Genomic DNA, 11,773 nt, shown 5'->3' with positions numbered 1-11,773 from the left:
TTGGAACACTAAGAACTTAAGTGATTTACCTGCTATTTTATGAACTGAATTCTATTACTATTACTGTATTATCACCAGAGTTTCTTTCCTTATAAACTTACTAACATATATTACATAACACTCCAGAGACTTAAAAAGCTTTAAATTCATAAATCTTATTTTAATAAAATATCTAATGTCCTAGAAATTTTAACAGGCTGTTTTAATGATACTTAATGATATTGTTGTATTTTCCTTGTAGAGGAAACAACTTGAATAAAACCGACTTAATATATGAGCTCTATAGTACAAAAATCTGTGCACCTTGTTAAGTACCTAATAAAGATTGACTGATAGTGAATTGAGGCATAGCCACCAGCTGTTTAGTTGGTTGAGCACTTACCTTTAGTGAAGGAAAAACGAAATGAAAACAATCTCTGCTGAGATGAAAGTACATCTTATCCCCCCCAAATTGTAATACTTTGTTAACGTTATATAAAAAGTTTCCCATTGAAGAAGTGAAATGGCGGTGGAAGTTTCCTATCATCTAAGCAATACTCTAAATAATATGAAGGAAAACCACAGACATTACATTTAGACAAACTTTGTAAGATATTTTGTTAATGTTGAAATAACATTTAGAAATCAACTCTTTAAAATTAGTACTACCCAGCAGTTTTAATGGCACTTCCTCCAAAACCTTGCAAATCTTAAGAACTTTTTCCCGATAAACTGATTTTAGCATAAAATTATAATATGTTTTAAGAGACTGTGGTTATTTTTAAAAAGCTGTTTGAAAAATATCAATAAAGCAGATGGATTTTATCAGGTAAACATCTCCCTGCCCTCAACACACACACACACACACACACACACACCCCTTTCTATTATAGGATCATAGACGGAAGAGATGAATGTGAAATGATATGGACAAAGGGGCCATAGGGAGCCAACTGGACCTCCATCCTACCCTGAATGCCACTCCACAAGAAGGGTACTCTTCTTTAAGAAGTTTCTCTGCTTGTGCAATTCTTACCACTCTTTCCCCTCTGCTAGTCCTGTTTGTCCAGTCTTTGCTGTCTTACTCTATTTTTGCTAAACATAGTCTTCATCTTTCTTTACAGTCCTTCCCTACCCACTTATCTCTCCCACTATAAGTCCCAGAAAAGCTGAATGTGTGGGAAAATGGGAGAAGAAACTCTAGCTGCTGGCATGTATGAGTTGGTAGGCTTTTTTGGAGTTACGGAATTGGACATACATGTTTGGGAGCAGTGTATGGATGTATTCCTGGTATCTCCAATGTGAATTTAAAGCATCTTACAGAAATAATATTTGGTTCTCTAGTGTTGCAGTTTGATCCTGCTAAGGATTGTTAAATAGACTAAGAGTTAAATAGACTTGGGAAACTTATTTACCCACTATAACATTGTTTCTGTGGGAAAACTACCAATTTTCAAACAACTTGACTTAGAATTAAACTCCAGTAATTCAATCTCTCCGTAAGTTAGGGATTGCTTATTTTAGTGCTTATTTGTTTATTTCTTTGGGTGTATGACAACTGAGGGAGCACTCTGAGTTGTCAGTCAGTTCCAACAATTCCTTATTGACACTGGACGTATAAAATTCATAGTTCAGGTTTTGTGCGGCATCATAAGGTTAGTTGCAAAAAAGTGAAGGCTAGCTTAAGCCAATATGGGATTTAAAATTGGATCTCAGTTACACTGTGGGTTTGGTTTGTGGCTTTGTTTTTATTTTATTTTTTGAAGAGTTCACTGTGTTCATGCATCTTACCTTTTTAATAGGTCACGTACTGTTCATAGTATGACTTGGAACAGAATCTCAATAATAAAACTGGAGTCAAGTTAATTAGTGAATTTAGTATAGTAAGCAATAATGTTCTTCTGGTTAATGAATGTTGATACAGAATGGAGACGCTTAGCAGGGAACACATATCCTATGAATGTTTTGTTTTGTGGGCGAACAGTTGTTAAGAGCCAAATATGCTTTTGTAAGAACCCATGAGGAGATTTTTAAATTTACTTTTGGCTAAAATGATATGAATATTTACTTTACTGTTAAATATAAAAAAAAGAAAAGTGTTTGGAGTAAAATTTACCCAGTAAGAAATTACAGTGGTGGTTTTATTACATTTTCACAATGCATTTTTAGAATAAATTAGCTGTTATTTTAAGATCTTTGGCAAACTTTAAAACCTGTCTCAGCTTTTTAGTTTTAGTAGGATTTCCAAAAAAAGCTTCAGATAGATTTATTTACAGAAAGCAGAGTAAATTGAAATAACAATCTAATGGAATATTTCTTTTTAGGTGGTAATAAATGGAGGTGCCACACCAAGTGGTGAACAGGACAATGAAGATACTGAGCTAATGGCTATCTATACCACAGAAAATGGCATAGCTGAAAAGGTATTGTTTTTCTCTTGTATGAGAAACCTTTGTTCTTCCGTAGCAAAGCAGATTTCTTGAATTTGGTTGATAATTACTTCATTTCTTCATCTTTTTTCTTTGTCTCTTCCTTTTAACTTCTCTGTTAAATATACTCACACATGTTACTTTTTTTACATATTTCAAATCTGACCAGAAATAGAATAAAAAAATACTAACTTTGGGGCTCATTTTTCTTTGTAGGTGGTGCATCTTACTGCTGTTTAAGCCATTTGCTAGTTGATCTCCTTGTTGAAAAATATCACATGTATCCAAAATTTTCTTTTGAAAAGGAGCAGAAGATTTTTGAGTCAGGAAAACCTGAATTTGAATCCTGCCTCATAAATTCATTGATGTGTATCCATGGGGCAAGTCACTTAAGCGCTATGTGTTTCATTTTCCTCCTATGTAAAATAGGGAGGGAATGCCTGTATTACTTAATCTCACATGGTTATTGTTAAACAAGTAAGATAATGTATGGGAATCATTTTGCAAACATTAAAGCTATATATAAATGTCAACGATTATTACTAAGGGAATAGCTCTAAAGCAGTACACAAGGGTGCTGATGCTGCCCTTTTATTTAATTTTCTGCTAAGGATTTTCATTTTACTCTAATTTTAAAATAGAATGTGTAGTATGAAATTAATTTTGCTTAACAAAAACAATTCATTAAAATTAACTTCTACAAACATATATTGAACATACATCCAAAACTTTTCCACTAAAATATATGTGTGTGTACACACACACACACACACAACACACACACACACACTCACTCAGTAATATACACATAACGGTAGCAACTTGTCATTTATCCTACATACTCTTTAGGTTTCCTTGTTTGTCCATTTGTATATGGATAAATAGATATATTTTTATTTATCAAGTATAGAAGTGTGATTGCATAGGGTGCTAGTTTGGAGTTTGAATCCTAATATTTCACTTGCTGTTTGTGTGAGCATCATCAATTATAAAATGGAAATCACAGTAATTGTACAAATTCCTTCACAGGGCTATGAGGTAGGTGCTCAGCAAACTTTGAAAAGCTATCTGTCTCTGTCAAAGTAGCTTTTCTACTTTGATACATTGATGAAACCACAATCTTATCTGTGTGGATACTCTACCCAGATGGGCAATTTGTAAAGTGATCCATTCCTTATTGTCCTACGTGGTTTTTGTCCATGTTCTTCCATAGATCCTTCATTTCCTTTTTTAGTTGTTATTTTTTTCAAACTGGGTCTCTCCATCATGCCCAGGTTGTAAGTGCAGTGGCTAATCATTGGCCTAATCCCACTATTAATTAACATGGGAGTTTTGATATGCTTTGTTTCTTTTCTGGGCCAGTTTGGTCCTACAAAAGTAACCTCATACTCTGCTTGTCGGGACTCACCCATATTGATGCCTAACTTAGTGTGAGCATCCAGTCAGCTTAGAACTCCCAAGCTGAAGCTATCCTCCAGTCTCAAGTCTCCCTGGTAAGCAGGGATTACAGGCACACACCCCATGCCCCAACACAGATCTTTTATTGAAGATGTTGTAAGCATGCTGGTGATCTTTTCCTGGGCTTTTTAATGTTTCATGACTATCAGTACAGTTAGCGCTTAAACTGTCCCATCTGCTATCATCTATTTCCGTAGCATGCTTAGAAAATGTTTTTCTCCAAATTAGCCAAAAATGTAGGTAGTCAAAGTAATTGTTTCATCATTTTTGAATGGGGAAAGAGTCACATAGTTTCTGAGCTAGGATTCGAACCCAAGTGCTCTTTACAGTGCACCACATGGATTTTTGTGGGTTTGTTACCCACAAGTGTATTTCTCTAAGTTGTTTTTTAGTCCTGTGCTCTTTTTGCCATTCTAAACTGTTCATTGCTCTTGGTATTTTCACTATGGTTACTACACAGTTCAACTTATGTGTTGCCATTGCAAGTTGTATGCCATTGACCCCAAACCAGGGAAGTGGGTTCAGAACCTTTAAGTGGGTTAAAATTGTTTATCTACTTTCCAGAGAAAGTTTTCCAGATATAGTAAATACATTGTCACCCTGAGATGGTAAGGTAAGGGTTGGCTCTTATATATGATCTTCCCTTGGGTAATTGTGGATTGATTTGATATTTGATAGTAACATTTAAAGTCATGGGTTTTATTTTATTTTATTGCTGCTTTTTTGGGTAGTCAAATGGTAACTTTTAAACTTTTGCCACTTTAACCCAAAATAAAGGTTTTATTTTTTCAAAATGCTAATTAGTCACTTCTTTCATTCTACAGAGTTCTCTTGCAGAGACATTGGACAGCACTGGAAGTTTAGATCCCCAGAGAACAGATATGATTTATACAATAGAAGATGTACCTCCCTGGTATCTCTGTATATTCTTAGGGCTACAGGTAAGATTCTTAAATATGGTTAGAAATTAGTACCACTATTCACTTCTTAAATGTTTTCATTTTCTGTTGTCATAAAATTCTGCTTTGATTTATTTATTAGTGTATGTATTCTAAATTTTTGCTTAATTTAATTAGGCATGCCAAAATTTTTTATAAAATGGCAAATTTCTTACATTTATGGTGGAAGGATGGAAAAGCTGGAGGAAGAAAGGAAGAGAATGTAAAGAAAGTATAGGGATGCAAGGCAAATAATAAAAAGGGAAGGAAAAGAAACGTAGCTGAGAAGAGTGTAGAAAAGAAAATGAAGCAGCAAAGAAAAGTGACTTTCCAACCTCCCCTATGAGGTCTGCATTTATCAGTAAGTTGCTTCTTTCATTGGCCTTGCTACAGATTCATTTCTCATTAACCTCACAATTCTACTGCTTCTAAGAAGAAAAAAAGGTGGTGGAGCAGGATGCTTAGATGATGTAGGGTAAGGGTTTGATAGTCAAAATGAGCAAAATTTGTTTTTGCTACCTTCCCTTTTCCCAAATACTCCATTCTAAAATTATTGCTCTTTCTTTCCTCTATTCATCATCACAAAAAATATCAGAACTTCAAAAATTGCACAGGATTTTCCTAGAAGTAGGCAGATTCCTTTCTTTTTGCAATGATAGTAGTAGTATTTTTTTAGCTTTTTACAAATTCTAATCTCTGTTCTGAAGCAAAGTCCATGGTCTGACTATGCACAGATAACTGATTCAGGGGTAGTTCCTACATTACTAAAGAGTTTTCTGATGACTAAAATAGATTTAATTTCATTTTTTGGTGATTTGATTTGGTTCTTGTATTGTCCCTTTCTTCTCATAGAAAAAGGGCAGTGTTTAAGTCTTTTGCTTCTTCAATTCCTCCTTCCTAACCCATGCTTTCCCAAATATTCCTTGTTGTCCTTATCTTTTTCCACTTTTATACTGAAGGTCAGTCAGAGTGTACATACTATATATTAATTTAAGTTGGTGGGTCTTATTGAACTCCTTGTAGAATTTTCTACCATTTCATTCTTTGCAACTCCATTCTGGAAGAAAGAATAATGGGGAAAAAATGGCATACAGTTGGAATAACTGAATGATGAACTCTTTAAACGTGATATTGAAAAATGGGAATCACATTGACATTTATCGTCAAAGAATCATGGCTGTAGGAGTTGGAAGGGGCCTTAGATGCCATCACATCTAACTCCCTCATTTTATAGATAAGGAAACTGAAGTTTAGAGAGATTTAAGTGACTTGCTTCATTCAGCTATAAGAGTTGGAGGCAGGATTTGATCTCATGTCTTCCTGATTGAATGTGCAGGACTCTGTACACCACTCAACTTAAGTTTATACAGGAGTTTAATAGAGTAGATCAATTGCCACAACATGAATACCAAAAAACTCAGCCCTGTTAAGTCAACAAACATTTGGTTCATTTGCTGGATGAAGAGGGATGAATGTCAAAGGTAATGTTGGTTTAGAATGTAAACACATTTATCAGATCTTACAGAAAAGATGATGGATGATTCTGATCATCATTTGACTTATAGAGCAGAGAAAAGAAGTGGAAGATAAAACTACTTTAAGGAAAACTTGGGCGAGACATCCAACTAACCGTAGTTATCCTGTGAGAATATTTAAGGATGAAAGTAGAAGGATGATAATAAACAAAATAAAAATGGAAAAGATCTGCAAAGATTTGTTATAACTTTTTTTTTTTTTTTTTTTTTGGTATCAAGGATAGTAGAGCCGCTGTCCTGGTTGTGCTTAGAAGGGAAGTAGAAAAGGCTCCAAAGAGACCCACAGTTGGTGAAGGAGCAAGTGTCTATGTTGATGATACATTCTGCTGGTGACAGTTGTGAGGAACTTGAGGGAGTGATACACATGGTGTGTGAAAGCTGGGAAGACACCACAGGGGCTGTGGGGAAAATTTTATATACCTCAAGTAATACTAGGAAAAGATGACCAAGAGAATGTCAAAAACTACTGAGATGTGTGCCTACTTTCCCATCTATGCAAAGTATTTGTGTCATTTATATAGAAAGCCAGTGAATCTTTGATGAGGTTATTAGTAGGGAAAACCAAGCTTTTGCAAGCAATATTTAACACTGGACCATATTTTACTATTTTGCAATTGATAGAAGGATGTAGAGAATATGCTATCCTATTATGTGTGTTGGTTATGAAAAAGCATTTGTTTCAGTAAAGTAAAATAATACTTTAAAGGCTGTCTTCCAGTAGGGTATTTCCCATGAATTCATTAAAGGAAAAACAATTTATTAAGTGTTTACTGTGTGCTATAAGCATTGTGCGAAGTGCTTTGGATAAAAATAGAAAAATCAAAACAGTCCCTTCTCTCAAGGAGTTTATACTTCAATTGGGGAAGATAAGATATAAAAGAAAGTACTGCTGTAGGGCAGGTGGAAAGATCTGGAAGTCCTAGGGATATTGCAGGATGGCAGGGCCCTGAAGTCCTTAGATCACGTAGGTAAAATGATAGTGTATCTTTTCGTCTCCCCCTAAGCTCTCTTTTCTCCCTCCCCAGTCATAAATCATCTTCTCTAGTCCTGTGTATATGCTGTTTGATTCCTCCAAACATACTGAACCAGAAGGGGTTACTGAGGCACAAAGAATAACTTGCCTGTTGTTCCATAAATGGTTATTGTTAACTTTGTGGCAATCTTTTACAGGAACATATTTTTCAAATTTTCCTCTCCACCTTTTTTTGGGGGGGGAAATGTTACTGGAAGGTTACTTAGATGTCATTTGTTTTACAAAAACACAAGAAAATCTGCATTGTTAACCTAGTTTAAACATCCTCTAATAGTATAATCAAAAATCAAAACTTTGAAAGGAATTAGCCCTAGATTATTTTTAAATTAGAGTTGGGACAGGGAGTTAAGCCAGAATTATAAAACTGAAGTGGTGTGTGTGTGTATGTGATGTGTATATGTATTTTTTTTTAAACAATCTTTGTCTTTCTGTTGTCTATAGCACTATCTGACCTGTTTCAGTGGTACCATAGCAGTGCCCTTCTTACTAGCTGATGCTATGTGTGTTGGATATGACCAGTGGGCTACAAGTCAGCTTATTGGGACCATATTCTTCTGTGTGGGAATCACAACTTTGTTACAGACAACTTTTGGATGCAGGTAAGATATGGGATGTTAAGCTGCTCCAATTAAAAACTAGTCATTGCAACATAAGACTATGATGATGTTTGTATGTATAGCTTTATGAAATGTGTACTGTGGCCCTGTTTATGATCATATGCTATGGAGCTATCATGAAACATTAGGTTGCCAAATATTGACTCAAAATTGGCCTAAGCAAGTGGCAAGGTAGCTTGATTGGATAGCTTAGACACTGGGAAAAGAGTATCCAGAGAAGTTATAAAGATGCATTTCTATGTAGGACCCAGAGTACTATCATACTTCTATGACCTGTGATCTTTTTTTTTTTTTAAATATTTAATTAATTAATTTATTTTAGTTTTCAACATTCACTTCCATAAGACTTTGAATTCCAAATTTTCTCTCCATCTCTCCCCTCCCCCTACCCCAAGATGGCATGCAATTTGATGTAAGCTCTACATATACATTCATATATTCACATTAGTCATGTTGTAAAGAAGAATTAGAACCAATGGGTGAAACCACAAGAAAGAAAAAACAAACCAAAAAAGAAAAAAAGAGAGAGAGAGTAAATAATATGCTTCAATTTGCATTCAGACTCCATAGTTCTTTTCTGAATGTAGATAGCATTTTTCGTCATGAGTCCTTTGGAGTTGTCTTGGATCCTTGCATTGCTAAGAAGAGATACATCTATCAAAGTTAGTCATTGCACATTGTAGCTGTTACTGTGTACAGTGTTCTCCTGGTTCTGCTCATTTCACTAAGCATCAGTTCATTCAAGTCTTTCGAGGTTTTTCTGAAGTCTGCCTGCTCATCATTTCTTATAGTACAAAGTATTCCATTACATTTATATACCACAACTTGTTTAGTCATTCTCCAGTTGATAGACATCCCCTCAATTTCCAATTCTTTGCCACCACAAGAAGAGCTACTATAAATATTTTGTACATGTGAGTCCTTTTCCCATTTGTGTGATCTCTTTGGGATACAGACCTAGAAGTGGTATTGCTGAGTCAAAATATGTGCAGTTTTGTAGCCCTTTGGGCATAGTACCAAATTGCTCTCCAGAATGGTTGGATCAGTTCATAGCTCAACCAACAATGCATTAGTTATGGCCTGTGATCTTAAATAGAACCTCTGCTGGCTAAGGCAGTTCAGTAATATGGCTAGTTCTACCACTACCTTTGTAAAAGCAGCTGAGCTTTAGCACTTTTGGAGATGAATCTTGTTTCATGTCTTTATACAGAAACTGAGAGATCTGTGGACAGTCTCAGAAATTTGTGTGTGTATGCATGTCATCTGTGTTCTGATTCCATGAGTTTTTTGTATGACAAAATTGTAGTGTTATAGAGACTGTACTTTTGAGTGTTAGTTTTTCAGGGAGGGTCACCACCAGGCCTTGACTCAAGCGTCACCTTAGTGTAGCATTTAGCAGAGTTCCATTAATGACAAAGGCCTAAAAAATGAGGAAGGAAAAGCTCGGGCTCTGACCGACCTCTGTATTCTCCTCCTGCCTACTCAGTAATTGTATCAAAGGGGATGTATACCCAAGTGGGAAATGGGTTGGGTTAGTGGTTAAGGGAGTAGTTGAGATGAAGGAGAAAATTGTGTTGGATCACGACACTCTCCTGCTCCACAGCCTCTGTGGCTGGCATTTAAAACTTTGCCCATTCTGACTCTGTCCTGCCTTTCCAGGCTCATACCTTTATATGCTTTATTTATCCTGGACTGCCAGCTATACCCTGATCTCACCCTGTACCCCTTATCCCGGTGCATCCACCCAGAATCACCATCTTTGGGAGTCCGCTTCTTTGTCCAGGGCTCAGATCAGCTGTGACTTTGTCTATGAAGTTTTTTGCCAACTAAGCAATCTCTTTCCTCTCAGATTTTTCTAAAGCATCTTGGTATCTCCATTTGTTCTTTACCCTTCTCTTTAATCATCTATAGACAGACCTCATTTAGTGTGAATGAATCCCACTTCATGGGAGTCATTAGTATTTAAATTCTCATTATTCAGAGTTAAAGTTTTGTAAAATGTGGTCATTGATTATATCCCAACAGAAATATGCAGTATGAATTTGAAAAATGAGACCACTTCATAGGTTTCATTTTTCATTCATCATCCCCATAGTGGAAGGAACATTGGTTTTAAAGTAAGAGAATCTGGGTTCACATCCTGCCTCTCATAATTAATATTTCTTGTGACTGTAGCCAAGTCACTTAACCTCTCTGTGTCTCAGTTTTCTCATCTTTAAAATGAGGTGGTCTGACTAGTTCAGACCCCTTGGTTTCTGGATTGGTTTTATTGTGTCCATGAACTTGGACAGGAAAAAAAAATTACATCTTTATTTTCACCAACCTCTAACCGAGATTTAGCTATCTGATCTGGTTTTCTTCTATTTTTTAATGGTATAATAATTCAGATAGTATAGCTATTTTTAGTTTATTGTGGCATATAATGTAAGGTATTAGTCCAAATCTAATTTCTGCCAATCTTCTTATGTTAAATAGGGAATTATTTTCTAGGTACTTTGTGTTCTTGGATTTATCAAATACTGGATTAATGAGTTCAGTCCTTCCTAATTCTTATCTGTTCTGTTTTGCCAAATTTCTTTTCAAATACTATGTATAAATTTTATTGGAGTTATATATAGAGTCATAGATTTTAATATTACAAGGTAACTCAAGATATAGGCTGTCTTTCTAACAATTTGTTGTCCAGAAGTGGAATAGCCTGCCTTAGCTAGTGGGCTTCCTCTCATGACCACTTACTTGCTATTATTATGGTGAGGATTCTTTTTCAGGTATGAATTCAACCGGGTGGCTACAGGGAGCTCTTCCACCTCTTAAATTCTGTGATTCTAAGAGGGCCTTGGACTGTGAGATCTCTCTGGTTCTTTCTGGCTCTAAGTCTTATAAGAAATGAGGGAAGTGGTATGTAGCACAGTCTCCCTGAAGGAGAAAGGAAGGTGATCAGGAAGAAATTTGGGTCAAACATTTACCTGCACTGTCAGACAGATGACAGTACAGTAGGATTTGCTTGGCTTGACCCCAGCCAGTAACATTCATTCAGGTATGACCCCTTTGCATGTTGGGTATTCTTAGCTCTGTGAGTGCCTCTAGTTTCATATGTTCTTTCCCAAGGAATATATGCTTAGTTAGGATTTTTAGAAGATAAATTTTGAGTCATACTGTTATTTGTTTAAGTTTTTAGTATTATGATTATGGTTTTGTTTTCATTTCTTTTAGGTTACCTCTATTTCAGGCCAGTGCTTTTGCATTTTTGGCCCCAGCTCGAGCTATTTTGTCTCTGGATAAATGGAAATGTAATACTACAGGTAACTTACTGTTATTTCAAAATATATAATTTGTACCCTCTGAACTAAGTAATAAAAAAGGCAATATTGACTTGCAGCACTTTTATTCTTAGCATATTTTTTTCCTTTCTCTTCTTGCCTACCAATTCTCAGGTCCTAGAAATGTGTTTTTTTCATGAAATGAATAAATACTATTGAATGTACCCATAAAATGAGATCTCCATTTTGAAAGGGGAAAAAATTATATGTTTAAAACTTACATAGAATCACGATATATGAAATATTTACTGTAAATACTTTAACTTCAGATAAAATACTTTAGTAATTTTATCACCACTTTTTTCTTTGTCTTAGTCATTTCCATTTTTATTCTCTTAAGAGTGTAATTTACCTATGACTCAGGTTTTCTGTACAAGTAGATTTAGGAAAAGGTACAGTTAGATCAGAGTGCCCGTATGTGTGTGTGTGTGTGTGTGTGTGTGTGTGTGTGTGTGTGTGTGTGT

The 11,773-nt window shown here is 35.4% G+C and overlaps 1 protein-coding gene across 5 annotated transcripts in view; it reads left to right on the top strand.

Moving 5' to 3' along the window:
• The window catches only part of SLC23A2 (solute carrier family 23 member 2), a 113,336-nt gene that overhangs the window by 68,974 nt on the left and 32,589 nt on the right, over window positions 1-11,773 (top strand). For all 5 annotated transcript variants that reach the window (XM_027865214.1, XM_027865215.1, XM_027865213.1 and 2 more), the window contains 4 exons: window positions 2,304-2,402; window positions 4,691-4,807; window positions 7,814-7,971; window positions 11,203-11,291. In XM_027865214.1, the coding sequence (XP_027721015.1) occupies window positions 2,304-2,402; window positions 4,691-4,807; window positions 7,814-7,971; window positions 11,203-11,291 (463 nt within the window). The remainder of the gene's footprint in view (window positions 1-2,303; window positions 2,403-4,690; window positions 4,808-7,813; window positions 7,972-11,202; window positions 11,292-11,773) is intronic.

The sequence above is a fragment of the Vombatus ursinus genome, unplaced genomic scaffold (assembly GCF_900497805.2).
Source record: "Vombatus ursinus unplaced genomic scaffold, bare-nosed wombat genome assembly UNPS02014778.1, whole genome shotgun sequence".
NCBI classification, from domain to species: domain Eukaryota; kingdom Metazoa; phylum Chordata; class Mammalia; order Diprotodontia; family Vombatidae; genus Vombatus; species Vombatus ursinus.
This window is presented reverse-complemented; position numbering and strand designations above follow the sequence as displayed.